This window comes from Phytophthora cinnamomi (assembly GCF_018691715.1).
Source record: "Phytophthora cinnamomi strain GKB4 chromosome Unknown Contig100, whole genome shotgun sequence".
Classification (NCBI taxonomy): domain Eukaryota; phylum Oomycota; class Peronosporomycetes; order Peronosporales; family Peronosporaceae; genus Phytophthora; species Phytophthora cinnamomi.
This window is the reverse complement of record NW_027151033.1, coordinates 449,992-476,261: the sequence shown is the minus strand read 5'-3', so window position 1 is coordinate 476,261 and position 26,270 is coordinate 449,992. Positions and strand designations below refer to the sequence as shown.

Here is a 26,270-nt window from a genome sequence, read left to right as displayed (position 1 = left end):
TAAGAACATTATAAATAATTTCTTTAGGGCCCTGATGAAATGAAATTCAAACTCAATTAATTACTTCAACTTCCAGTTTGACTTGCCTGGCGACAGCAGCAAACTGCAAAGTGCACGCTGCAAAGTGCACGCGGCACTCGCTACGACTAACCAACTTGGTTGTTGGCTGCACGAAGTGGGAACGATTGCTGTCTATCGATTTATCGCGCGGCGTCCGATCCAAGTGCAGGCAGGATCGACAACGGCGGTGGATCGGCGGAAGTCAAGTGCTCGTTAACGAACTATCCACCAGGAGCTCGACTAATTACAGCAGCTCGATCGCATGGAGCTCAGTGACGTCACTGCGCTGTACTGCATTGCCTGCCGCAGCCTGCTCCGACCGCGTCGTTAATCGCCGCGGCCGGCAAGGCTGAGTCTTGCGGCACCGGTAGATTACACACGCCATGAGACGTTGACAGCGGTCCAAGAGCCTCTTGACCCTCTTGAAGAAGGTCTCAACCTGAGACTTTCATGTTGTCCACCACATGTAGTATTAATACATGTAAGTTGCTAAACCAGGTCCCGGCGGGTAGGTCGAATGTGACAACACGCGCTGGCGGGGCAGCATGATACTGCCAGCACCCATTTCCATGATGGGTGGTCATGGGTTTGCTCAAGCAAGGAGAGGCAGCAGCATGCGGTATCATCGCAACCGTCTGCAGCTTCGTGTCCATGTGACGGCGACTGAAAGTCTCGTGTAGAGAGGTGTGCTCATTGCGTTTTTGTATATGAGAAAGGTGGATGTCCCTACATAGGGGTGTCACTTCCGCTTCAACTTACGGTTCAAGAGCACCGGCAGAATCCGATGGCTCTCGGGCGAAGAGCGCTTTTCAATTCCTGCACGCTTGAGGTGGATACCGGGGCTTTGCGCTGCGCACGACGGCACGTTAAAAAGAGTTAAAGAGCTCAAGTGAGGAGCGTTCGTCACGGCGGTGCGGGTCGCGATCGACACAAGTCAAGGCATCGAAGCTGAATTTAACGTAGTTTGCTCGCTTTGAACGGTGTGGGGTCAACAACTTGTCTCGAAGGAGCTCGGCCAGAGGGCGTCCCCTAAAGAAGTCATGCCCGCTGCCTGTGGCAACAAACACACTAGCAAAAAGCGTAATTGAGTAGCTACTAATTGCAGCACGGATACAGGCGCGACACAATGTCCATGCATCCATGGACAATGTGGCCATCGCCAGGCAGGTAGGTAGGTACCTATACTACGACCGCTACTGCCGGCCAGTCCGAGCTGCTCTTGGATCCGTTCTGAAGTTTGAAAGGACACAAAGAAACACGCTGCCCAGAGACGGGGCGGTAGCCCGTCCTATGTCGCTCATTCGCGTCACCGCACTGCCGGAGCTGTTCAAGCCTCGGTTGAACCCTGCCGACGACCACACAGCCACGCGCGACCTGAGGCTGCCGCAGGGAGAGCGGGGCAGTGCGATGCCCGCCGGCAGCCAGTGAGAATTCTGCGGTGCGCAGCGCAAGCAGCTTGATACCTCGATGGCGGACATTGACACGCACTCGTCGTCGTCCTCGGACGGCGGCGGCGACGTGTTCCTCTCGCCGCGCTCGTCCGTGGCCAGCAAGCGCAGCGTGCAGTCCGTGCCCACCGTGCGCGAGGACCAGCAGCCGGAGACGGAGCCGCACGACCACGAGCACGACGTGCGCCGCAGCACCGTGAGCCGCCGCGAGACGTGGATCGGCGAGGGCCTCATCGACGCCAGCGGCCTCGACGCCATTGACCGCCTCAGCGACGGCGACTTCGCCGAGATCATCAAGGAGTCGCAGGCCGTGCACCGCGGCGCGGCGGCAGACGACGCCAAGACCGCCAAGCTCAACGACTTCCTGAGCCACACGTACCCCTCGGAGGGCGACGCCCCCAAGCAGTCGACGCACAGACGCCGCAAGCTGCTCGACTTCCTGGCCAACGACGTCGGCGAGCGCTACCTCAACGGTGTCTACAAGGAGGAGGAGCGCGAGGCCGGCGAGGACGAGGCGGGACTGGACGACCTCGTCAGCGACAGCGACGACGAGCACAAGTTCCTGCACGCCGAGGACCTGCACACGCTCAGCAGCCGCTCGGCACGCGCCAACAGCCGCTTGCAGGCCTTCCTGGCGCAGGAGAAGAAGGACAAGCGCCACAGTGGCGACGGTAACCAGTCCTTCTCGTCCGCGCACTCGGCGCCGGCGTCCTCAGAGCCGCGCAACAAGTTCGTGACGAAGGTGGTGCCCCAGAAATCGCGCATGATGCTGTTCAACCCCGACGACATCAACTCCCAGCAGCTGAGCCAGATCGTGGCCAAGGAGGCCGAGCGCAAGCAAAAGGCTCGCGCCGACAAGGAACTCGCGCGCCAGAAGGTGCGCCAATTCCTGCTCGAGGAAGAGCGCGAGGCTGTCAAGCGCAAAGGATCGGGCAACGAGGCGACTATCAAATCTGTAGACGAATCCACTGTGCGTCGGGAGACGGTGATCGACGACTACGGCAAGGTGAATCTGCTCGACTACTTGGATCGCGTGGTGGACGATGGACGCCGCAGCCGCAACGGCGGCAGTGTGCCGTCTGAGATGGACGACTCCAGCCCGCCGAGCGAGACGTCGTCGCCTAGGTCGCTCGCCTCGTCGCTTGAAGCAGACACCACCTCGTCCTTCACACAGGGCAACGACGACGATGTGTCTCCGCCGACACCGAGTACATTGTCCGGAATGGGCAACCGATTCGCGCAGTTCCTGCACCGCGGTGGATCGTTGATGGGGCCGGATGAGAGCAACACCCCGCGCGTTCGTCGGATCATCCCGCCCACGCCGTTCCAATCCAAGGCGTCTAGTGACAAGATGAGTCTGGAGGCTGCATTCCACGCATCTAAGTTGCCTGAGCCCCCTGCCGCCCCGGCCGTTTACGGGGCAACTTCTGCGCGCATGACACCGATGCTCGCTACGCTGGACCAGATCTCGCACACGTGCCAGAAGAACGAGTTGTCCGAGGTGTCGATCGCACGCATCTCGACATTGCTGACGTCTATCAACCAGATCGTGCGCGACGACATTCAGAAAAACCATGGCCAGCCGAACCGTGTTGTTCGTCGCCTGTCGGGTGCGCAGTGGGTGAAGAGCGACCATGATGCACATGAGCACGAGAAGCCGCGGCGGGCTCCGGTGCCTCCTCCGAGGCCGGTCGCCGAGATTCCGCGTGAACCTGCACCGATCGTATCAGCTTCCGCCACGGTTGACAACGCCAAGGTGAAAACTGGGCCTGGAGTCCTGAATGCATTCAAGTCGTTCGATGCGGCTCAGAACTTGATCGAAACCCTTTCGAGCTTTAACAAGCTACTGACGGAGTGCGGTCTGAGCGGGGTCAAGGTGGACGAACCGTGGCGAGTGTACAACCACATCAAGGCTGCCGTGTACAGCAAGCTGGGGTTCCGTCATAAGCAGCTCTTCAAGTTACTGGATGCGCGCTTCAACATGGATGTGTACAAGCGCAAACCTGCTGCTAAGAAGCGTGTGTGCATTATTGGCGCTGGCCCTGTCGGCCTTCGAGCAGCTGTGGAGACGGCGTTGCTTGGGGGTCAGGTGGTGGTGCTAGAGAAGCGCAAGCACTTCAGTCGCGAGAACATTCTGCATCTGTGGCCGTGGGTGGTGCAGGACATGACGGCGCTTGGTGCGAAGGTGTTCTTCCCCTCGTTCTGTCACTCGACTGCGTACTTCCACGTCGGCACACGACAGCTGCAGCTCATTCTGCTGAAGGTGGCTTTGCTTATTGGTGTGACGGTGTACTCATCGACGGCGTTCGAGTCTGTGATCTCCCCGAACTCGGAAGAAAGCGACAACAAGCCGTTCTACACTGTGGCGACGCAGCCGCAAATTCCATGGATGGAGTTCACTGCGGTGCTCGGTGCGTCTGGTACCAACGACAAGTTGGCCGAGCCCGCAGGCATCAACCGGTTCGTGTTCAGTCGCAAGGAGGCACTTGGTATCGTGTGCTACTTCCCGAACCTCGGCACAACCGAGGAGAAGAAGGTGACGGAGTTTTCGTGGACCATCCAGTTCAAGCAGCAAATGTTTGCCAAGATGCGCGAGATCGGCGTCGACCTGGAGAATATTGTTTATTACCGCGGTGAAATGCACTACCTAGTGATGACCCCGAAGCGCCAAAACCTGCTCGACCAGAAGGTCCTCAAGGTGAACCACCCGGAACCTCAAGACTTGGTGCAGGACGAGAACATCAACAAGGCCACGCTGCACGAGTACGTCAAGCGCGTGGTCTCCTTCCTGGGTATCCCGAAGAAGGCCGAGTTCTCGCGTATCCGCATGTTCGACTTCAGCACCCGCACTCGCGCCGACAAGGCTGCGAGTATCATTACAGCACAGGGCAAGAAGCTCTACGTTGGCCTCATTGGCGATTCATTGATTGAGCCGTTCTGGCCCGAGGGCGTGGGAACCTGCCGTGGCTTCCTGGGTGCGCTGGACGGCGTGTGGATGGTGGCGCAGATCGGCAAGAAGGCGGACGAGCAACTGCTGGCCGACCGTGAAATGGCCTACCGTGTCATCCAGCACGTGTCGGGCTTCCGTCGCGATGACTTGCAAAAGAACGTGCGCAAGTACACGGTAGACCCCAAGTCGCGCTACACGGTCAAGTTCCCGCAGTTGTGTTAAAAAGTGTCAATATAAACTTGTGCATTTTGCTTCCTTACACGATTGCAGTACAGTGGTAGGTGTACACACATTTGCTTGTGTCATTGCGACTTCAGTAGTTTTCGAGGCTTACCTCATTGTTGAAGTGACTGCGACAAGATGTCTCCTCAAGCACGTGGTCCAACCATACTTGGACATCATTGCCCAACTCCGTTCAGGTACAGTAGGTAGAGGTCTGACTGCACTGAGGACAGCACGCAAGACGCAGCTCCGATTACTGTCGTGTGTACAGTACTTGACGATTGAGATGGGCGGTTGTTTCTTCGCGTTGCTGCTGAGTGTCAATTTGCAGCTGCAAACTGCTCGTTCGCAAAGTCACAGCAGTCACCGGATAATCATGTGGAAGTTAGGATAAGACCTAGGGGAAGCGAGAGTGCGCTTGCATCTTACGTGCCTCTATAGAGCCTTGTGCCGGCTGCTTGGGGCAGGGTGTGCTATTTTTCTGGCACCGAAGTCAAGTACTGTAGGAGGATTGCAAGCGTAACTGGCGCTGGAATGGGTAGGCTAGGACGCTACGTCCGCCATATGGGTGCATCGTGTTCTGGAGAAGGCTAGGTCCATCTTGTGCCTGCCTGGGAGAGTGAGCCAATACTTGGATGTGGTATTGAAGACGAGAAGCTGGCCTTGATGGGCATGGCCGGTTGTTGATCAGTTCGGATTCTGCTGCAAGTCTCTCATTCAATCTTCAGACCGCTGTCCGAGTCGGAGAAAACTTCAGGACAATGGTGACACTTGAGCAAGCGAACGTGCATCCAGCGCCAGCTCCCCCAGGCCAGCCCGGGCTACAGCACGTGCAGGACGTGTCACTTAGCCCTACAGACCGACTTGGCAGCTTCCTCGGCGAAGACCTCATCGACACGCATTGTTTGGACACAATGGACGACCGCCTCAGCGAGATCCGCAACGAACAGAAGATCCTGGACTACCTAGCTATCGACGCTGGCGAAAAGTACCTGGACGACATCTACAGAGAAGACGAAGGCGGTAACAGTACCGACGGTGAAGACGGCGCGTTCTACAGCAACGAGCCACGCCGGTCTGTTAGACAGCCATCGATTCCGTACACCTCGGCTCCATTGTCCGGAAGCGGGCGTGGAATGGGGATAAACTCTACGGAGATCGACACAATTCAACTGAGCCAAATTGTTGCTGAAGAAGCTGAACGGAAGCAGAAAGCTCGTGCTGAGAAGGAGCTGGCGTGGCAGAAGGTGAGGCAGCTCCTGATTGAGGAAGAAGAGAAGGCCTCAACTGGCACCGTCAACTCCGTCCACTCTGTCGATGAAGCAGCATCTGTGCACAGCGAGGTGGCCGACGACAGCTACGGCACTGTCAAGCTTCTCGACTCGTTGGCACGCTCTGGGGGTGAAAATTTCTCTTACAACCGAAGTGTTTCATCCGATGTGGACGCGGCTCCTGTCGTGGATGCGTCGCTCATGCGGTCGCAGTCCTCATCCTCAAGTTTAAGCGCCAGCTCTGTGTCGACGCCGAAAGTTAAAGAACCGAACACATTTGCAAGTCACATCGATCGCATGGGAACCAAGCTGGCGCAATTTCTCAGCCGTGGCCAATCTTCCGATGATGAAAGTAGTGACTTGTTCAAGGCTAGGCGCCCAAAACCTCTATCGAAGTCCAAGCACGAGCCTTTTGTCGCTGGCAAGTCTTCGGTCCGGTTGGCCATGCTAGCTACGCTGGAGCAGACTTTGAAGAGTTGCCAACGAGCGGAACTCTCCGAGGAATCGATGACACGAATTATGTCGCATTTATCCGCCATCGATGAAATTACTCGCGACGACATGTACAAGAAGAACGGTCACCTGAAGAGAGGCTCCCGTCGGTTGTCAAGTACGCAGTGGTCCAATAGCTCGAGTGAGCACGATAAAGACTTCCGAAGCCTGGTGCCTCCAGTGGTAGAAGCACCTTCGGATCTCTTGTCGATCGCGCCTGCTCCTACAGTTATTACGGACAGCGTTCAGGCCAAGGTTGTGTTAGAGTCGTACAAGGCATTCGAAGCTGCGATTGATCTGGAAGACACCCTGGCAGCTTTCAACAATCTGGTGACCAACTGTGGCCTCAACGGTGTTCTGGTGGATGAACCCTGGCACATTTACTATCACATCAAGGCGGCTGTTTACAGCAAACTGAGCTTCCGTAACAAGCAGCTCTTCAAGTTGCTGGAGGCGCGGCTCAACTTGGAGGTCTACAAGCGCAAACCCGCTGCCAAGAAGAGCGTATGTGTTGTCGGGGCAGGTCCTGTTGGTCTTCGTGCTGCTGTGGAGACGGCGTTGCTTGGTGGTCAGGTTGTGGTCGTGGAGAAGCGTGCTGTCTTCAGTCGTGAAAGCAGGCTCCACTTGTGGCCATGGGTCGTGCAGGACATGGTCTCGCTCGGTGCAAAGGTCTTCTTTCCGCAGTTTTGCAAGACCAGCACGTATTTTCACGTGAGCACACGGCAAATGCAGGTGATCCTGCTCAAGGTGGCGCTGTTGATTGGTGTGAAGGTGCACTCATCGACAGATTTCGAGTTCATTGTACCCCCTGCCTTGGAGGAGAACGGCGGTAAACTCTTCTACACTGTAGCAACGAAGCCTCAGATCCCGATGATGGAGTTCACCGCAGTACTTGGCGCATCCGGCACGAACGACAAGTTAGCCGAACCTGCCGGCATTAACCGCTTTGTCTACAGTAACAAGGAGGCTCTGGGCATTGTTTGCTACTTCCCGAACTTGGGAACGTCGGATGAGGTGAAGGCCAAGGAGTTTTCATGGACCACTTTTCGCCACCATCCGATGCTCGACAAGCTGCGTGAGATTGGCTTTGACATGGAGAACGTTGTGTACTACCGCGGCGAGATGCACTACATCGTAATGACCCCAAAGCGCCAGAACTTGTTGGACCGTCGGGTCCTGTACCAGAACCGCTCGGACCCGACCGACCTCGTCAAGGACGACAACGTTAACAAGATTGTTCTCCACGAGCTTGCCAAGCGTATCGTCGACTTCGCTGGCATTCCAAGGAAGACGGACTTCACCCGCGTGAGCCTCTTCGACTTCAGCACTCTCACCCGCGCCGACCATGCTGCGAACATCCTTTCGTCGCACGGCAAGAAACTCTACGTTGGTCTCATGGGCGACTCGCTGCTGGAACCGATGTGGCACGAGAGTGTCGGGATCTGCCACGGGTTCTTGGGGGCCCTGGACACTGCCTGGATGGTGGCGCAGATCGGCAGGAAGGCGGACGAGCAGCTGCTGGCCGACCGTGAAGCTGCGTTCCAAGTCGTGCAGCGTCTGTCGGGCCACGTGCGCGACGACATGCAGAAGAATCCGCGCAAGTACACGGCGGACCCCAGGTCGCGCTACACGGTCCAATTTCCTCGAGTCATCTAAGTGCATAGTATGAATTCTAAAGTGTGAAGTAAACTTTATGCATCGGTTCGTAGTAAGTATTCTACGGTGTGATGTGAACTGTGCATCGGGCTCGAGTGGTGTTTGTCGTTTAGCTTACGAAGCTTACTATATTATAACACTTCATTGAAGAAAAAAGGCAACGTCAAGTTGAAGTGAACAATAATGGGTACCAAATCTTGGTCCGACCCAAAAATGTTGAAACTGAAAATAATTGCCTAAAAGTTGCATAATTGCTTTCAGAATATTTTTTTCAAATACAAAAACTGGCGGGAACCTAATTGCCTGCAGTCACTTCAGGCTCGAGATGGAGGAGGAGGACACGTACGGCTTCGGGTCCTTCTCGGAGCTGTTCGACGCGGGGGCGTCTTCGCAGAAGCAGAAGCGGCTGGACCTGGGCGCGCTGAGCCGCTTCTGCATGTCGGAGCGGCTGCTGTCTCGCTTCCAGCAGCAGCAGCGGCGCGACAAGCGCTGCGTCATGTTCCAGCACGTGGCCGCCAAGTTCGACGGCGTGGGCATCGACGGCGGCCTGGGCGCGCTGGGCGTGGCGGCGCTGGAGGGCGGCGGCGTCGTGTGGCTGCAGACGGCGCAGTCGGACTCGGACGCGCTGGAGAGGCGCAAGAAGGAGCTGCGAGACATCACCAACCGCGCGCCGCAGGAGACCAAGTCGGCGGCTGCGCTCTTCGTGGCGCTGACGCACGTGGCGTCGGTGCAGCCCACCACGGTGCAGAACACGGTGCAGGGCGTGGAGCTCAAGCTGACGGACGGCAACCGCCTCGAGCTGACCTTCATGCCAGGTGAGCTGTCGAACTGAATGGATGGAGAGCTCCGTGACTGACGTGTGATGCTGGGCAGGGCCTTTCGCTGGCGCTGCGCATCGAGACGAGTTTTTACAGGCGCTGAAGAAGTGCATGGCTGTTGCGGCAGCGTCGACCTCGTCTGCGTCGGCGAGGACTAGTGCGACGACGAGCTGTGGTGAGCTGGAGGCTGTGAAGAGTGGAAGTGGGGAGCCAAAAGCTGCAGCGGCCAGTGAGACGACCGGTGCCGCGCAGAAGGAGGAGTTCAGGCAATTGGTGCGGAGATATATCAACGTGGATCCGCTGAGTGAAGAGGGAGTTGAGATCGCGAAGCAGGTTCACGCAGGCACGGGATACCTGTTGGGGCCTACGATGAAGCAGCCCCCAAAGTTCTCGGCCGACGCTGAGTACCGCAAAAAGACAGTATCGGAGCTCGCTGAATTCCTGAAGCGGATGAATAAAGAGTGGAGCGACGCGGACGCGCACCGTGAGCTACACACAAAAGCCAAGCACTCCCGCAACGAAGATGGATTGTTTGAGTACACGGACACAGTCACAGGCGTCCAGATTCCGCCGCGAGTGTATGAAGAGCGGTATCTGGAGTACGTGAAGGCGCATGACGTTAATCCTGTACTTCACTTGTTTCCTGTCGAGGGTAAAGTGACGAGGACAGATAAAGCCGCGCAAAATGACACACCAGCACAAAACCAGCCGCCACCTTCAAGTTTGTCCACAGTGACGGAGGAAGAAGCAAGAGATGCTTCTTCTTTCTTCATGGCAACATTGGGGGTGGACATCAGTTCAAGCTCTATCATTAATAATGATTTCTTCTCTGCGAAAACGGAGCACATAACATCGCCGCATAATGGGGAAGACCAAGCATTTCGAGAAGCAGTGGATAGCAAGCGGACACAGCTGTGGAAAAGTTGGGGCTCCACATTCGCTCGAGTAGGTGGTGGTCGAGTTAGCGAAGATGAACCTCGACACCGCACAAATCAAGCTCGGTCAGTATCCGGAGCTACACGAAAGCGCTCGCGAGGGAGGCGGCAGAGTCTCGTTATGCCCAGCTCGGATGAGCTTCAAGCAACGATTGATGCCAATGTGTCCAAGAGCTCGAAGGAAGTTCATCGTATTACAAGTGGCGCTGACTCAGTACATCCAGGCGTGAAGCGGAGTCGAGCAACATCGCAGAAGTTGGATACAGCACAGAAATCGCGGCGTAAGGCTCGGCGTCAGAGTATCGTTGGGACCGTGAGTTTGCCCTCCACACTAGCAAGCGAAGATGAGCACAAGAAGACTCCACGCAGCCGCAAATCGCCGCACAGTGCGCGGAAGTCACCGCGACCGAGGCATCCTGCTAACGGTTATGCCCGCGAGACCAGTGCACTGGAGATGGTAGGAGATGAAGATTCAGATTTATGCAGGCTTTGCTACAACGAGCAAGCTCGCGTGCTCATGGATCCTTGTGCTCACGTCGTCTGCGCATCATGCTGGTCGCGATTGTCTCCATCAACGGAGAAGAGTGGGTCGAACTCGAAGCGAGTGTGTCCGTGGGATCGCGAAGTAGTAACGAAACGGTAGCAATGACAACCCGTAACAAGCTGCAGTATAATGACAACCCGTAACAAGCTGCAGTATTTGCGGTGAACTCGTATTCGCTTGAAATGGGACGAAATGTTGGGAGTTTCGCAGGCAAGATAATGACTTCGTTGCACAAGTGCAATAGCTGATTGTGAAGAGACAAGCGGAAATGAGCATGAAGTGTTCGGCTGGATGCCCAGGAGGTACGTGCATATCCACATACAGAACACGTTTGCTGGGCTGAGGTGAACATCTCCTGATCACGAAAATGCTAGAAAATCGACCTCCAAAACGGGCTGCGCTGACACCGATTCAAGTCTCGGCCACTGTCGATAGACTATTGCAGTGGAAGAAGCGCAACGATGCTAAACGTGAGCAGGTCATGCTTTTGCTGGTGAAATTTGTGCCAGTGAACTGACATGTTTTTGGACAGGCGAGGTGAAGGCAAAGCTCCAAGAAGATGAACGCGTCGAGGAGGAGGAATATTATCTCTCACTGCCCAAGTGTCTCCCACAAGACCGAGTCGAAGCTGCTGCTATTCGCAACTACGGAGCCGCTGGAGAGCTTCGTTGGAAGCGGTTAATGCTTCAAGCTGTGGCGGAGAAGCAGCAACTGGATGAGCAGGAGACTGAGTGCATATTTCGACCGCGGTTAGTGGCTCGGCCTCGGCGACTTGCAAGATCTGTCGAGACGATAAATTCAAAGGCGAGGTGCTGCAGGACTTCGTGTGCTGCTTCTACGGCTAAAGTCGATTCGGCAGAACTGCCTTCTCCTAGGCGCCGTCGATCTGCTACTGGAGACGTGTTTGAGCGGTTGTACAAACCTCGTACACAGACAACTCCAGCAGCACCCCCTCGCACTGCAAAAGCGAAGCGAATTCCCAACCAAGCCGAAGCAGCTTTTGTCGCCCGGCAGGAACGTGACCAAATCAATCGCCAGGTAAACTTCAACTTGTTACAAGCGATGGATACGAATGTACTGCAGCTTCTGTATCTGACGAGTGGTTCTGAATGCAGCGTCGACGCGTACAGCTTGCAGCTCAGCAACGCTTTCCACACAAACCAAGACTCTCCAGGCACACGCAGGAAATATGTGCTACACTGCGCGAGCATGACACTGACCAACTCGCTGATCATCATCGACGCCAGCAAAAGCGTCATGACGCGGTCACGCATACGCGATACACGGTGCCTCCGACCTCTAGCAGCAGCTGCACACAGTCAGACGTAGCAACCAAGCCTTTCAGAATGCTTGTCGAAGCCTTACGTCAACAAGAAGTCCGCATGCGCGGCATCAGTAAATGCGCATGAACTTGGGCAAAGAACACGAACGCACAGAGTTGAGCGCTAACCTATTGCATTTCGTCGTTAACCACTTCCTAAGCTAACGATAAAACGTGTGAGACAGCAGAATGGGCAAACTGATCGCGCCCGCTACGCGAGCCCGCGAGAAGAATGGACGGTTGACAGCAGGGGCCAAAAGTGCAAACTTCTCCACGGGCCACGCAGGGACCGAACACGACAGCACCGATTCTACCCCACTCTCCATCGCTGGAAAGCTGACGGCGGAGTGATCTTCTCGTAGCGGCCAAGTGCTGGGCAAATATTAAGCGGAGACAATATACACATCATCTAGCCCCCAGCACTTTACAGCTCGAGCTCCTTCACCGTTTCCCACGTGAAGTCCGCGTCCTCGCGGCCGAAGTGGCCGTAGGCGGCGGTCTTCTGCATCACCGGGCGCTTCAGCTCCAGGGTCTTCTGGATCATGCCCGGGCGCAGGTCGAAGTTCTTCTTGATGATCTCAACCAGGTCGTCGTCCGACAGACCCTCCTTCACCGTGCCGTACGAGTCGACGTGGATCGACAGCGGGTAGGGCACACCGATGGCGTACGAGAGCTGCACAAGGAGGCGGTGGGCAAGGCCCTTGGCCACCACCGACTTAGCAACCCAACGGGCGGCGTAGGCGGCCGATCGGTCGACCTTGGTCGTGTCCTTGCCGGAGAAGGCACCGCCACCGTGGGCGCCCCAGCCGCCGTAGGTGTCGATGATGATCTTGCGGCCGGTCAGACCGGCGTCGCCGTGCGGGCCACCAATGACGAAGCGTCCAGACGGGTTCAGGTGGTACACCGTCTTGTCGTCCAGGTACTTCTCCGGGATGACGGTCTGGATGACGTGCTTCATGAGGTCGGCGGCGATCTGCTCGTTGGTCACGTCGTCGTTGTGCTGGGTGGAGATGACCACGGTGTGCACGCGCTGCGGCACCATGCGGCCGTCCTCCTGCTTGTACTCGACGGTCACCTGGGTCTTGCCGTCGGGGCGGATCCAGTCGAGCGTGCCGTTCTTGCGCACCTCCGTGAGCTTGGAGCCCAGCTTGGTGGCCAGCACGTGCGAGAGCGGCATGAGCTCGGGCGTCTCGTCCGAGGCGTAGCCGAACATGATGCCCTGGTCGCCGGCGCCGACGTCCTCGTCAGTGACCGAGTCCACGGACTGGGCGATGTCGGGCGACTGCTGCTCGATGGCCACGATCACGTTGACCGTCTTGTAGTCGAGGCCCTTGGCCGGGTCGTCGTAGCCGATCTCCTTGATGGTGTCGCGGATGACCTTCTCGTAGTTCACGATGGCCTTGGTGGTGATCTCGCCGAAGATCATGACCATGCCCGTCTTGGCGCACGTCTCGCAGGCCACGCGCGAGTTCGGGTCCTCCGACACGCAGGCGTCCAGCACGGCGTCCGAGATCTGGTCGCAGAGCTTGTCCGGGTGGCCCTCGTTCACGGACTCGGACGTGAACAGGAAGGTGCGGTCCTTGGGGGCGGCGGTCTGAGTCATCTTGGTCGGGGAGGGTCTTGGGAGCGGGACGAGTGTGGGCGCCGGCAAGCAAATTCCAGAATGAGAGCACGCGCTTGGCTGGCGGCGCATGGCGGCCCTTCGGAGATATTAAACCTCGCGCGAAAAACCTCGGGGCTTGAATGGTGGAAACCAGCGCGACACGTTTTCTGCCAATTAGATCGGCGCTTTGCTCTGCGTCATGCCTGGTGCAGTTCTCCCCAACCTACGGTACGCTCGCTTCAAGAGGGTAGGACGTGTGGCGTCGCATTTATAGCGATGCAGAGGAAGCCGAGCCAGGCTCGAGCTCGAAACGCCCCGGCGCCGCCGTCCTGCGTCCTGAGCGCCCACGGCCCCACGTTTTGCAGCCTCACGCTGACGATTCGGCAGTCTTCTCGTGGGCTGCTGACGAACTCGTATGCGCGGCTGCCATGCTTAACTGTGAGCAAAAGTTACACTGACTCGCATATAAATTTCTTAAGGAAATGCGAAAATGTGCCGGCCCTTGCTTAGCACCACCCATTTGGCCGCGGCTTCAAGCCCATCCACGTTGCTGTACCCATCACGGTCCCCCATACAAATCCTAGTCGTTTGGACGATCGCTTTTCGCGGGTGATCGCGAACACGCGGATCAGTCTTGAACACGCAGTTTCCCCACGACCTGGCGAGCAAATGGGCGATCTACGTCATTACTGCGGGCATGCTCCTCCAGCACCAGCACAGTCAGGGCCAGCACGCTGCAACGCTGGATCGGGTCTACTTTTTTACTGCGCGCGCTGACAGCCCCACGTTTTGCGTCGGCGACGGCGGAACGGCTGTGGCTCGTTCATCACGGGCAACGCTTTTCCGCAATCAATTGCAATCAATTGCGGAGACCACAGCGCGTAACTCCAACAGTTATATCGCAACTGAGACGGACTGTAGCGGCGGTGTGGCTGGTTTTGTCAGCGGCGGTATTGTGGATGTGGGGGGGGGGGGGGGGGGGCTGCAGGTTGGCGTCGTGGTGTAGCAGAGGACGAAGGAACGAGGTGAACAGGCTGATGCTCACGAGAAACAGGAGAATGAGTGAAGCATTGCTCGCGGCTCGCATCATGCATGCATGATGACGTGGACACGTGTCACTGCTCATCTCTGCTCGAAGCCGCAGCAACCTAGCTTGCACTGTCACTACTACTACGACTACCTACTCGGCTAGAAGATATCACCGTTGCAAAGTTCGCTCTGAAGTCGCGGCGTTCTGTGTGTGAGGTAGCTACACTATTACAGCGTAGGCCTGCGTCCTCGGCAAGAACTCGAAGTTCGAGAGTTGCAAGTTGCCACTGCAGTAAGCGCGCCTCGAGGTGACCATCACCTCCGCAATCGCATGGATATGCCGTAGCGTGGTCAAAAGCGCAATAACGAGTCACGCCTCCTCGTGACCAGCAAAAGCTGCTGCAGCATGAACAGCGTGCTCTCGACGTTGACGTGGGGCACGTGGGACGATGCCGAGTGGGCTGCAACGCGGTCCATCGGTGATGCCAATGGCACTCTCGCCGCCGCTGACGCTGCCGATTGCGCGCCGTCGTCGCAGAAGCAGCGGAGTCTCCGCAAGCTGCGCAAGAAGGGGCTGCAGGCGCCCAAGAACTCGAAGCTCTGGTTCGAGGAGCTGCTGGAGCGCGTGGAGGGCACGCCGTTCGGGAGAACCAAGTCCACGTACCGCTGCAACCCGCTCAAGTGTTTGCACGAGGCGGAAGGGGGTTGCAGTGAGGCGGGCGAGACGCCGCAGGGCATCCCATGGGCGGAATTGCCCGACGGAATCCACCCACGAGACGGTAAACTGCCGGCAGAGCGCGCAAGGAACAAGCGCCAGCAAGTGGACAACTTGGCGATCTTCTTGCAGCGTATACTCAAGTCAGTTGGTGGTGCATTGTCAATTGGTGTGATAGCTAGGAGGTGAGAAACTGATGGCAGTGTTGTGCAGGCCGGGAGATGTGGTGGTCGAGTTCTGTGCGGGATCCGGATACGTGGCGTTGCCGCTGGCTTGCTTGTTTCCACAGTGCACGTTCGTGTTGCTAGACAAGAAGGAACCATCGCTTGCCATCGGTACGCTTAGCTGGAGCTTCTGGCAGTGTCTTCAACATGAAAGGACTAATCTGTGCGTTTGGTGCTGCAATCCCATCGCTGTGTCACTTTAGCGGAGGAGCGGATTGCAGCGGCCCAATTGACCAACGTAGAGATCTTTTGCGGGTTCATTGACGACTATCACAAGCCTTTCGACGTGGGAATCGCACTGCACGCGTGTGGCGAGGCGACCGATATGGTGATGCAGAAGTGCCTTGCGGAACGGGCGGCGTACGTGTTAGCCCCGTGCTGCGTCGGCAAGATCAAGCTTAGCGAGTTGGCCTATCCTCGCTCTGCTGCGCTGGCTGCTGAGCTCTCACGTACCGAGTTCGAAGTGCTGGCGAAGGCTGCGGACTTCGGTCACTCGAGCAGCGCGGCTGTGGCGCACACGGACATCAACCGCCGACGCCGACGCTGCAAAACACTTCTCGAAAGCGACCGCAACATGCGTGCGGAGGAAGCGCAGTATGACACCTTCATGTTCATCATGCACCCGCCAACGGTCACACCCAAGAATGACGTGTTGGTTGGAATCCCTCGTAACGTTTCGCTCGAAGAAGCTCAGGACTCGGGCAGACTGTTCCGGCTCGCGTGCGAATCCACTCTGTCTACCGATTCGCTGGTCCGCAAAGCAATGCTGAGCACTACATAACAAATACTACTAGATTTCATCTGACTCTTGCTGGCAGCAACGTGTTGCTACTTTATTGCGTTTTTATCGTGGCGCTCGCGACAATGAAGTCTTTACTCGCTGCAGCAGACTCTGGGTATCGGATGACTGGAAATCGCGGCAGTCGATTAACAATAGCGGGGCTGAGCCTGGGGTTGATGCAGCCGCACTTCTCTCAAACGTCATCACTCCTTCCAGGTTCATGAGCGCAAACTGCATAGTCGCTGCCCAGCCATGCGCAACTTGCACCTTCGTTTGCATCGTTTGCAGGAACTCCGAGCAAGGTACTCCCATGAGTCTTGTTACAAAATCTTCAGCCACGTCCGCCTCTTTCGTGGCTGTGCAATCTTCAACAGATACTCGAAGCTGGTATCGCCCAGTGTTGAATTGAAATCCTACCACAGATTTAATGCACGCTCGAATCTGGAATCTGGCGGTAGCTGAAGACTGCAGCGACGCTGACAGCGATGGCAGTCGTGCTGTAAAGTACTGGAACGGAAGAGTCGAGTCCAGTGGCACAGATGTAGTAGGTGGAGTTGGAACAGAAGTGGCCTTGATCACCGCAGAGCCATGTGCACGTTCAGCCATAGTAGTAGTTGTTGTAGCACACACTGCTGCTGTGTTGTGCGGCGCTGGTGCAGTCTCAACCCGCTGATCCACTGACGGTGAGCGAGGTCGCTTCCTGGAGGGGCCTGCGCTGCTAGTAGTGGTTGGTGCGCTCACGATACTAGCTGCACTAGCAGGGATTCGAGGGGTCTTCGGGCTGTAAAAGAGATGCTCCACCATTGGGTCGGTAGTGTCGCTGTCCATATCTTCGTCCGACGAGGGCACGTCCACAAACACGGACGGTATGACGCCGCTGGTGGCGCTGCCCACAGTGCTGTTTGTGCTTGCACGACGAGCAGTCTCCAGGTCCAACGGTGTAGACGGGTTTACGATTCTCGCTGAGATTGTCCGAGGAGCAGTGGCCGGCGCTGTGGTCGTTGTTGGGGGTCTGGCAGCGGGCGGCTGTGGTCGAGTCGGTGGGATCTCGGGCGCTGACTGTTGCTGCGAAGGATTAAACTGAGGCGTCACAAGAGCCGCCGAGTACGCGCCAGCACTCACTCCATTCGATTCCGGTGTTGGCTGCACCTCTCTGTTGTTGCGATCTGAGCGTTCTGTCGAGGTCTCCAATAGCTGGCAATTGTCGGGTGCCAGCAGCAGCAAACCATGCCTCACGGGCACGTTCTCCACCACGATCTTGGTGCCGCGCGCGATGTTGACGCTGAACTGCGGCAACGGAGTGAACTCGAAGCCAAACACCAGTTGGTGGCCGTCTGTGAGCCCGAGCTTGAGCGTGCGCGCGGGTCCTGCAGCCGAAAACTCCGTGCGATGCTCGTAGTTGGCGCCGATGTTGGCCACGTCCACCACCTGCCCAGTCGTCAACCAGTCAGCCGGCGGCAATGGTGCAAAGGCCTCTTTGAGCGCCTCTCACCTGCAGGATGCACATGCCCTGGATGGTGGAGCCGTCCAGCTTCTCGACGTCCCGGGGCAGCGCAGGACGGCAACTTTGGTGCAGATCCGCCTGCATGAGCCGCCCGAACAGGTACGCGCCATACGGAGCCTGCTGCCGAGCGCCGCCAGCGGCCGCGCGGAACTTGTGGAACTCGCGCGCCTCCCACTCCGGGTCCAGCGCCTCGTACGGCAACTGCCGGCGCTCTCCTCCTGCTGTCGGCGGCATTGGCCGATACGAATTGGCCGAACGGAAATTGGCGCCATATGTGGTACACACCAGATTCGACCTTGAAGTGGTTTTTGCTGTTGCAATGTGCAAACAGGACACAGTGACTGTGTCGCCGGTATTGAAACACGTAGTCTCGTCTTATATAGTTTCTTTATGTTTCTCTCCTCTCTCTCTCTTCACTTGCTCAAATGTCAGCCTGCTTGGCCCGTCAATTCAAAGTGATTCTTCTTAAATCTCGACGGCGCTCTTCTGCACGTTGACCTCGACAACGTGCCCGCTGCCAGCTGCAGTGTACGATGGCACTGTGCGTGCGAAAGGAATGGACTCGGCCGCGTTCAAGAGCCCGTCCGTCGCGAACTAACAGACGCAAGCAGATAAGTAGCTAGAGGCCAACTGCAATCCATGAAAGCATGGCGACCTACCTCTGGATGAGTGCGCAGCGCCAGCACTTGCGGCAGTTCAACGAGATGCAGCTTGGCGTAGCGGAGTACAACGAGACCGCTACCGATGGCCAGCAAGTAGAAGGCCCAGGTGCGCATCACGGCCTTCTCGCGCTTCGTTTGCACAAGCAACTCGAGGCACGCCGTGTATGCCGCGACAAAAAGCAGCAGCAGAGGCCATGTGCGTTTGCGGTAATGCACTTTGATCTTGTTGGCGCTCAGTGACGACGGGAAACGGCCGACAAACTTGTCAATCTTGCGGATGTAGTAGCCCAGGATCTTGAGCTTGTACTGGTCCTCCGCCTGGACAATCTAGCTCCAAGTACGCGGCACCCCAGCATTAGCGCGCTACACAAGCTCCTGCAAGACTCTTGCGATCAACTAGACTAACCTCCGTCCAGTAGACCCAGCGCATCTGCAGCCCTTCGGGCCACAAGACATAGTAACGGTACTGCGCAACAGCATTGGCACACACAGCCACAGTTCATTTGTCAGCCTCTCCGCCCCATCGCATGCAGCGCAGCGCAGCGCAACGTCGCACCAGCGCCAGCGCCAGCTCCACCAGACACACGAACGTCACCACCAGGAACACGATCGTGTCCACGAACCAGTCGCGCGTGCAGAAGACGATGCAGGACGGCACCACGAACACGAGCAGTACGCGCGCCAGTCCCAGCGCGAAGTAGCGGCGCTCCTGCGACGCCAGCGCCTCGTTGCTCAGGTGCGGCGCGAAGTGGCGCACGATCTTGCGCCGGTGCGCCTGGTCCCCCTCCGTCGTCACGTACATGCGCCGCTGCCTGCCGCGAGCTCTTCCGCCGCTTGTGTCTCTTTCTGGCCGCAGTTTCCATGCTTCAGTAGGAATCGCGATTTTATTGGATAAAATTTGAATATAGATACGGCGACTTCAACTTGGCTGCGAGTCGCGCCGCTAGCACTTTGGGGGCGTCTATTGCTGAGGCTAGTCGGTCTTGCTGTCCAGCTCCAGCTCCACCGTCTCGGGCGAGGCCTCGGGCACATTGACCAGGTTGCGGTCGGCGGCCTCGTCCAGACTCGACTGCGGCTGGCTGTACGACTTGCTGTACTTCTTGCTGAAGCCGACGGTCGTGGACACGGTGCTGACGGCGGCCTTGAACTTGCGGCGCGCGTTGAAGCGGCGCAGCTCCTCCAGCGCGCTCGTGAGCTGCACTGTGGCCAGCTCCGTGCCCGTGACCCAGCGGTGGGCCAGCAGCTGGTCCACCGTCGCTCTGCAGAACAAGCGCCACGACGAGCAGAGCAGCCACGATTAACACCATGCATAACGAACGATAGGGCAAGACCAGCGGGGTGGTAGACGTACCGCTTCTCCGGGTCTACGACGAGCATCTGCGAGATGAGGTCCTTGGCGTCGTCTGAGACGTGGTCCCAGTACGGCGAGTCGAACTGGAACTTGCCCTTCTTGATCTTCTTGAACAGCGCGTTGTGGTTGTCGTCGTGGAACGGCGGGTAGCCGCACAGCAGGATGTACGTAATGACGCCGATGCTCCAGATGTCCACAGTCTTGCCGTATGGCTTCCCCTCGAGGATCTCCGGGGCGACGTAACCGGGGGTGCCGCAGGCTGTGACGAGTCCTTCGCTGTCGAACTCGATCCTCTTTGCGAAACCAAAGTCAGCCAGCTTGATGGACGCGTCGTCGTCCTTGCTGGTCAGCAGCAGGTTCTCCGGCTTCAGGTCGCGGTGCACAATGTTCGCGTCGTGGCAGTACTTGATGGCCTCGAGGAGCAGCTTCACCAGGTCGCGAGCTTCCCTCTCGTTGTAGTACGACTAGACAAAGCAGGCACTCCGTCAGTAAAAATCCCCCACAACAGTCGAAACTGCCGAGTCAGTGCAGCACCAACCTTCTCGACGATGCGGTCGAAGAGCTCGCCGCCCTCCATGTACTCCGTCACCAAGTAGTAGAACTTCTCCTCGACGAAGAAGTCGTGCAGGATCATGATGTTCGGGTGGTTCATCTGCAGCACACAAGAACACAGTCAGAACTTTCTGCAACAATTCTCTCCGCCATCCTCCGCAACAGGCAAAAGCTGCAGCTCACCTGTTTGAGAATGGCAACTTCGGTCGTCAGGGCCTCAATGTCCTCCGCTACGAGGCCCTCGCGCTTGATGCACTTGATGGCGTAGCGCTGGCCCGAGGGCTTGTGGATGGCAATGCGCACAACCGAGAAGGTGCCCGAGCCGATGACTTTGCCCAGCGAATACTGCTCCTCAAAGCTGTTCGGGTTCGTGGCCGCCGGCGCAGGCTTACCGTTAGTCGTGGCATTGTTGTCGCCGCTGGCGTCCGCCTGCGCGTTCCTGTTCACGACATCCTGGTCCTACAGCAGCAGCAGCAGAAGATCGATTAGCACAACCGAGCTATGCGTAGCGGGAGATCATACTGCAATGTAGATGGCAAGGCAGCGCTTACCGGCTTGGAGCTGACGCAGCCCATGTTGTTTCTTGCCGGCAGTTTGGTCGGGGGAGCGAAGAGTCAGTCGAGTGCCGCCGCCGCTTCTGGTTGCGTTGTGGTGTTGCCAATGCGCTGCTACCTGCTGGCCCTATGCTAAGAGCGCCGAGCGGTTGTTCAGGTCTAAAACCGGCGGTTCATCCTCCTTTTTAGCTAAAAATAGATGTTTTGCGCCAATCAGTAGGGAATTGTTACCGCGGGGTAGGGGATCTATTTTGGGTGATTCGAGCTGGACAAGTACGTGGCCCCGATCGGAAGTGGGTTCGGTATCTCTCCATCGAAAATGGCTGCGCGCTCAGGTGGTGAAGGTGAACTTGTCGCCCTGTTGCAGCACACGGGTGGCTTAGATCAAGTTTGACCGCCCAGGAAATGTGCGGGCCAATGGACTCGAGCGTACCTGCCGGAGCTTCGTGTTGAGCTTGGGCTCGGCGTACGAGACACGCTGGATGGGCCTCGAAGTGCGCCTGCGAAACGGGCTGGGCTGCTGCCCGAACGGCGCGGGCACAAACGCCGACGTTGCGCGGCGAGGTTCAGATATCACGCGGTGTGTCGGCGGTCGATGGTGGTAAGACTTGCCCGGCTGGCCTGTCCGCTTGTCTAAGCCGTAAGAGTCCCCCTGGCACGCACTTGAACATTAGGTGCCTGGAATCTAAACCTTGCAAACATGCAGCATTAGAAACTTACCCGCCGCAGCTTCGTATTCAGCTTGGGCTCCACATACGAAACGCTGGCATCTCGTCGGCGTAGCCTCCTCGGTGCACCAGACTGCAAACAACGGCAAAGTGAGGGTGGTTCACAGGACACCAGGTTCCTCTGAAGTTGAGCGTACCTGTGAATTCGATCTGGCGTCGACATACGGCGAGAGCTTGGCATGATATTGCGCGACTTGCGCGCTACGAGCGTCTTGAGCAGCGGTGACTGTTGAGTTTGGTTTTGACTCGTGGTCGGCCGAGTGATTGACCGTCTCTCCAATTGAGCTGTCATCATCTTCAGAGTCCTCGCGCTCCTGGTACGCATGCCTTGCCTTAGTCATCCAACGGTTTTTGCTAAGCAGCGTAAAGTGAATTCAGCGTACCTGTGTGACATCCCTGCCGATGGTCGTGCGTTGCTTCACAGTGTTGGCATACGTTGTGAGCGGTGACGGCATTCTTGACTTCTCGGCATACACCAATTAAGAATATGCAATGGCTCTACCAGGTTGCAGTCTTTTCAGACGTACCGACTTTTGTACAGCTCTGTCGATTCGACGAGGAGAAAGTGGCGGTTCCGGTTCTAGATGCATATCTTCCACGAACTCACGCGTGCCGCGATAGAGTTCCTCGAAGCCGCACTGAGTTGCCTGGTGTCGCACTGCCATCCAGCAAAAAGTCCGGTCAGCGCCCCACTCTGGCGTTTACCCTTTATTCTCTCCTACCTTCAACAGGCTTGCATCGCGCTTCCATCCACTCGACAACTACGCAGTTTCAATCAGTTAACCTTGACAGCGTCGACGAGCTTGGCCCAGGAAGAGCTAACCTTTGTTCGAGAACACAGCGGTCTGCGCTGCCCTAGCTGCAACAACAACACTCCAGTTTTGTTGGTATTTCATGTCGTACAGTAGACAAGATATAGATACATGCAATGTCCACCTTTGGTAAGCTCCTGTTTGGTTGCAGTCTGTCATGTGCGATCAACGTGAGAAAAACCATTTGCGACCACCCGGAGAGCAGCGGCAACCTTACCAGCGCCTTGGCCAGATGACGATTCTTCTCTGATAGACTTCCGACCTTGTCTCGCAACTGCTGCAGCTCCTGCATGACGCTGAACGCACGCGCGGTGCTGGTGCCCTGCACCATGGTGGTCAATGTCTGCGTCCTTTCGCGATCGCTTTCTGAACAAATTTGACAGGTGCTACTTAGTGAAAACACTTGGGTACAGAAGCACATCAGTAAGTAATCGCAGCGTCATTCGCGGTGTACAAGATGAAGGTGGAAGGAGACGCCGCGTTCAGGTCGTTCCCGGGCGACAGCTTCCGCTTCGGCGTGGGGGTAGTGGACGACGTGGGGGAGCTCTGGCTGGAGAACCAGACATCCAAGAAACGCTGGTGCGTTCGCGGCCAAAGCCGAAACAGCGGCGACGGCAGAAGTTGACAATCTCTGGTGCTTCGTGTTTGTTGTTTGCAGGACGTGCGAGGTCGCGGATGTTGCTGCGTTCGCGCCGACGGGTGTAGTGCTGCCACAGGAGACCGTCCTTCACTATGTCGTGGTGCGTGTTTGTGGCAGAACTCCGTATCGTAAATATGTACACCACAAAGTTGACGGAAAAAATGGGTGACGCGCACAGGCTAGTCTGAAGGAGTCCGCAGTCGCCTCTGACCAAGGACTAAATCTCGTACGAGAAGATGGCGACCAGAAGCTGCAGCTGGAAGTTATGATCAAGCTGGGGGTGGCGGATTTCGCTTGGGCGCCCAAATATGTGTTCCCTATGACATTAAAATTCCAGAATCCCACGCCCGCAGAAGTGCAGGCGTCGGAGCAAATCAAGTTCCTCACTACACAAGTGCAGGAGCTTCAGCAGGAAGTGGAAACACTCAAGGAACAGATGCAAGCTGTGCTCCGTGCACAAGCTGAGTCGCAACCGGCAGCGACGCCCTCATCGCCAGCGTCGGTTTCTGCAGCGCTGCCCGTTGTTAAACCCCCACGTCGTCATCCGCAGTCCCCAGCTGCGGATGTTGCTCCAATCCAGGAAGGATTACCGACACCTTCACGTAAAGATCAAGTGTGGGGTGACATTATCGGGCAGCGATGCCATCAACTTGTGCAAATCGACGAATTTCGCGAATCTCGAAATTCAGACGGCGTGGTAGTACGCAAACTTCGCCAGCACACCTGCAAAGTATGTTCTGCTCTAAGGGGAGAACGTAGGCGCCCGTTTGAGACGACTTATTACTGTGGTGACTGCACGGAACAACACAAAGGCGGCATGGTATTTTTGTGCGACAAGGTCAGACCGCATGATGCGGAAGAATACCAAAATGCGACGTGCAGCCAGATCTGGCACGTGATGTGGAGCAATGGAGAGAATATCCCTTGGAATGGGAAATCGATCAGAATGCGGAAAAAACTGAAGCAAAGTCACTCAAGCGAAAGTGAAACGGCGGTATCAACAACGTCGGCAAGGCCCTTGCGTAGAGCAAAGCGCGAAGGTCTGTAGTACACAACTTCCCTATCCGTCGAGCTAGGACATGTCTTCACGTTTGGCTACTGAAAATCTATACAATAGTATGGCTACTTGCACATGGTTACGATGACTGGCAATCGTGTACGCTGTTTCTCCTTTCTACAGCCAATAAGTCAACACTCAATTGCTCAGTTGACTTCCTTCGTGGGGCAGATCATGCAAGCTTACCTTATTTTTTGCGTACGGATCAGCTCCTTGACTGAGAAGAAGTTGAACGACGTCGCCACGCCCACCTTGTGCAGCTTTGTGAAGAGGTGTATTTCCGTCGTGAGCTGCGGCATTCACGTCAGCTCCAGCTGCGATTAGCAGCTCGCAGATTTTGAAAGACCCAAAGAGTGCTGCGTGATTCAACGCGCTACATCCGGTCTGAGTCGATCAATCGTTCAATTAGTGGCTACTCAAGCATTTACAGAGATTGTATCACATATACCTGGTCGGTGATGTGAGGATTGATGCCTTCTTTTGTGAGTAGACGGAGCACTTGATTGTAATCCCTGTTGAGTACGCTGGTATGAAGAGGGGTAGTTGCTGTCGGGAAGGTCGGGTCACGCAGTTGGTCATAGTATCGCTTGAAAGAGGCGCTCAGACGTAAAGGGAAACTCATTGTTGCGACCAAACTAGGAATGACAACTACATCCCTTTCAATTCCGAAAAGATGTTTTCGGAGTTATTCGCGTCAGAAGACCTTCGTGGCATCCGACTTCGGCAAGATCACAGTTTGCATCGAATGAGCTGGTAGAGTTAAAGTGAACGTCTTCGAGTCCGTTTGCTTCATACTCACCGTCACAGCCGAGTTGTCGCGGTTCATGAACTGGATTACAACTTGATTGTCCGGCGTCACAAACGCGCAGCGATGGAAGTTGCTTAGTGTCTTCGTCTCCGGAAATTCAATACGCTTCGACCCAGCAGGAATGAACTTGGAGAAATGGCCCATGATGTAGAACATCGGTTGCTTGTAGAACTCAACCCCATTTTTCTCATCGACCAGAATCGGCGCGTCCACGTAGTTTTTCGCCCAGGATGGCCCGCCCGACGTGTCGAGGGCCAAGTTCCAGTCAGTCCAGCCAGCGACGTAGTTGTTCAGGTCTTCAAAGATGTCATGGCCGTAGTTCTCAGCACGCGACCAACTCTTATCGGAGTCCGTAAGCGAAACACCGGACCCCGTCCCCAACCAACTCGGCAGGTAGCCTTCACAAGCCTCCGTCGCGAGCATGAAGATGTCCGGATAATCTTTGTAAAACGAGAGCAGTTTGTCAAAGTCCCCACCTAAGCTGAAGAAAAGAAGTCCAAATCACGATACCAGTGCACACCAAGGCCACTGATGTACTTCAGGGCGTCCGCGTCTTCGAACGGCGCAAGCCGATCCAAGATGCCAGACTTCTGGTCGTCTCCTGCGATGATTTTCAGGTCGGGATGATTCTTGGCCATCATCGGGCCCAAATCCAGCTTCACGAAGTCGCGCTCTTGCTCAGTCGTCAAACGCAGTGACTGCCACTCCGATGTCTGGAGGATAGAGCTGGAGGGCTCGTTTTGCACTGTCATCGCCCAGAAATCGATACCTTCATCAGAGTACGCGTCGAAGAACTTGGAGTAATACAGCGCCAGCGCCTCCCAGTACTCCTCGCCAGGGTTGCCTTTCAATGAGCAGTTAATGGTCGTATTCTTCGTCGTCATCCACGCGGGGGGAGCCCACGACGATGCGAACAGCTTGACATCACGCGATGAGGCTTTCAGAGCACGCTGGATGAGATCGATCTTGTGTGAAGACGACGACTTGTCCACGGCGATCGAGAAGTGCTCCATCTCGAAGTCGTCCACCACGTCGTTGTACGAGTACACGCTCGTGGAGAAATCCGTGGACCCGATCGGCACGCGACCCAGATTGTACTGCAGACCCGTCTCCGAGAAGTACTGGTCCAGCACCATTTGCTGCAGCGTCGACGACAACTTGTACACGTTGATAGCCGCCGCATCCGTGAAGGCGCCGCCGAAGCCGATCATGGTCTGGTACTGCGTCGACACGTCGATGGAGTACGTGGGGCTGCTCACCGCCGTCGAGTCGACGCTCACCACCTTGTAGGCGAAGCGGTCGCCGGCCTTGGAGGTCGTGTAGACGCCCACTTGGCCGGTGGTGAGACTTGTGTAGCTGTTGGAGACGGTGTCGCACTGGGTGGCATTGCAGACGCAAACTCCTTCCAGGTTGGTCTGGTAGCGCGTGGACCAGTTGCTGCAGGTAGCTGCGACTTGCTGCGACGCGAGTAACACGCTGGCAACGGCGGTCAGCAGGCACGGAGTGAGCATGGTTGCTTGGCAAAACTTTGGG

General features: G+C 56.7%; 13 protein-coding genes across 14 annotated transcripts; 7 read left to right on the top strand and 6 right to left on the bottom strand.

Moving 5' to 3' along the window:
- Nucleotides 1-1,527: 1,527 nt before the first annotated feature.
- On the top strand, nt 1,528-4,680 carry IUM83_16615 (MICAL-like protein; the record flags this gene model as incomplete). The annotated part of the gene is made up of 1 exon (XM_067941510.1): nt 1,528-4,680. The coding sequence occupies one exon, from the start codon at nt 1,528-1,530 to the stop codon at nt 4,678-4,680; it is 3,153 nt and encodes a 1,050-aa protein (XP_067783260.1).
- Nucleotides 4,681-7,838: 3,158 nt separating this feature from the next.
- Nucleotides 7,839-8,099, top strand: IUM83_16614 (Serine/threonine-protein kinase 36; the record flags this gene model as incomplete). Of its 2 annotated transcripts, none has more annotated exons than XM_067941509.1 (1): nt 7,839-8,099. In XM_067941509.1, one exon carries the CDS (start codon nt 7,839-7,841, stop codon nt 8,097-8,099), a length of 261 nt encoding a protein of 86 aa, XP_067783258.1. The 2 variants fall into 2 exon arrangements, with proteins under 2 accessions (XP_067783258.1, XP_067783259.1); XM_067941508.1 differs by having other exon boundaries at nt 7,863-8,099.
- Nucleotides 8,100-8,424: 325 nt separating this feature from the next.
- Nucleotides 8,425-9,591, top strand: IUM83_16613 (Zinc finger, RING-type; the record flags this gene model as incomplete). The annotated part of the gene is made up of 3 exons (XM_067941507.1): nt 8,425-8,914; nt 8,973-9,516; nt 9,588-9,591. 3 exons carry the CDS (start codon nt 8,425-8,427, stop codon nt 9,589-9,591), a joined length of 1,038 nt encoding a protein of 345 aa, XP_067783265.1.
- Nucleotides 9,592-10,664: 1,073 nt separating this feature from the next.
- Nucleotides 10,665-11,725, top strand: IUM83_16612 (uncharacterized protein; the record flags this gene model as incomplete). The annotated part of the gene is made up of 5 exons (XM_067941506.1): nt 10,665-10,698; nt 10,771-10,866; nt 10,929-11,145; nt 11,330-11,434; nt 11,512-11,725. The coding sequence occupies 5 exons, from the start codon at nt 10,665-10,667 to the stop codon at nt 11,723-11,725; spliced, it is 666 nt and encodes a 221-aa protein (XP_067783264.1).
- Nucleotides 11,726-11,795: 70 nt separating this feature from the next.
- Nucleotides 11,796-12,068, top strand: IUM83_16611 (uncharacterized protein; the record flags this gene model as incomplete). Its single annotated transcript, XM_067941505.1, has 2 exons — nt 11,796-11,833; nt 11,903-12,068. 2 exons carry the CDS (start codon nt 11,796-11,798, stop codon nt 12,066-12,068), a joined length of 204 nt encoding a protein of 67 aa, XP_067783263.1.
- A 73-nt stretch (nt 12,069-12,141) lies between these two features.
- On the bottom strand, nt 12,142-13,410 carry IUM83_16610 (S-adenosylmethionine synthase 2; the record flags this gene model as incomplete). The annotated part of the gene is made up of 1 exon (XM_067941504.1): nt 12,142-13,410. One exon carries the CDS (start codon nt 13,408-13,410, stop codon nt 12,142-12,144), a length of 1,269 nt encoding a protein of 422 aa, XP_067783262.1.
- Nucleotides 13,411-14,755: 1,345 nt separating this feature from the next.
- On the top strand, nt 14,756-16,069 carry IUM83_16609 (Glutathione S-transferase C-terminal domain-containing protein; the record flags this gene model as incomplete). The annotated part of the gene is made up of 3 exons (XM_067941503.1): nt 14,756-15,207; nt 15,278-15,399; nt 15,492-16,069. The coding sequence occupies 3 exons, from the start codon at nt 14,756-14,758 to the stop codon at nt 16,067-16,069; spliced, it is 1,152 nt and encodes a 383-aa protein (XP_067783206.1).
- A 63-nt stretch (nt 16,070-16,132) lies between these two features.
- IUM83_16608 (RecQ-mediated genome instability protein 1) lies at nt 16,133-17,807 on the bottom strand (the record flags this gene model as incomplete). Its single annotated transcript, XM_067941502.1, has 2 exons — nt 16,133-17,497; nt 17,562-17,807. The coding sequence occupies 2 exons, from the start codon at nt 17,805-17,807 to the stop codon at nt 16,133-16,135; spliced, it is 1,611 nt and encodes a 536-aa protein (XP_067783207.1).
- Nucleotides 17,808-18,038: 231 nt separating this feature from the next.
- Nucleotides 18,039-19,037, bottom strand: IUM83_16607 (Calcium/calmodulin-dependent protein kinase type 1; the record flags this gene model as incomplete). Its single annotated transcript, XM_067941501.1, has 4 exons — nt 18,039-18,167; nt 18,233-18,562; nt 18,642-18,701; nt 18,792-19,037. 4 exons carry the CDS (start codon nt 19,035-19,037, stop codon nt 18,039-18,041), a joined length of 765 nt encoding a protein of 254 aa, XP_067783199.1.
- A 171-nt stretch (nt 19,038-19,208) lies between these two features.
- IUM83_16606 (CAMK/CAMK1 protein kinase) lies at nt 19,209-20,713 on the bottom strand (the record flags this gene model as incomplete). Its single annotated transcript, XM_067941500.1, has 5 exons — nt 19,209-19,494; nt 19,587-20,050; nt 20,125-20,238; nt 20,322-20,597; nt 20,690-20,713. The coding sequence occupies 5 exons, from the start codon at nt 20,711-20,713 to the stop codon at nt 19,209-19,211; spliced, it is 1,164 nt and encodes a 387-aa protein (XP_067783200.1).
- Nucleotides 20,714-21,023: 310 nt separating this feature from the next.
- Nucleotides 21,024-22,563, bottom strand: IUM83_16605 (calcium calmodulin dependent protein kinase 4; the record flags this gene model as incomplete). Its single annotated transcript, XM_067941499.1, has 10 exons — nt 21,024-21,050; nt 21,126-21,344; nt 21,413-21,493; nt 21,558-21,734; nt 21,804-21,881; nt 21,948-22,078; nt 22,143-22,181; nt 22,244-22,279; nt 22,357-22,384; nt 22,450-22,563. The coding sequence occupies 10 exons, from the start codon at nt 22,561-22,563 to the stop codon at nt 21,024-21,026; spliced, it is 930 nt and encodes a 309-aa protein (XP_067783201.1).
- A 126-nt stretch (nt 22,564-22,689) lies between these two features.
- Nucleotides 22,690-23,573, top strand: IUM83_16604 (uncharacterized protein; the record flags this gene model as incomplete). The annotated part of the gene is made up of 4 exons (XM_067941498.1): nt 22,690-22,811; nt 22,891-22,972; nt 23,051-23,370; nt 23,453-23,573. The coding sequence occupies 4 exons, from the start codon at nt 22,690-22,692 to the stop codon at nt 23,571-23,573; spliced, it is 645 nt and encodes a 214-aa protein (XP_067783202.1).
- A 1,050-nt stretch (nt 23,574-24,623) lies between these two features.
- IUM83_16603 (putative glucosylceramidase 3) lies at nt 24,624-26,248 on the bottom strand (the record flags this gene model as incomplete). The annotated part of the gene is made up of 2 exons (XM_067941497.1): nt 24,624-25,218; nt 25,275-26,248. The coding sequence occupies 2 exons, from the start codon at nt 26,246-26,248 to the stop codon at nt 24,624-24,626; spliced, it is 1,569 nt and encodes a 522-aa protein (XP_067783203.1).
- Nucleotides 26,249-26,270: the final 22 nt, after the last annotated feature.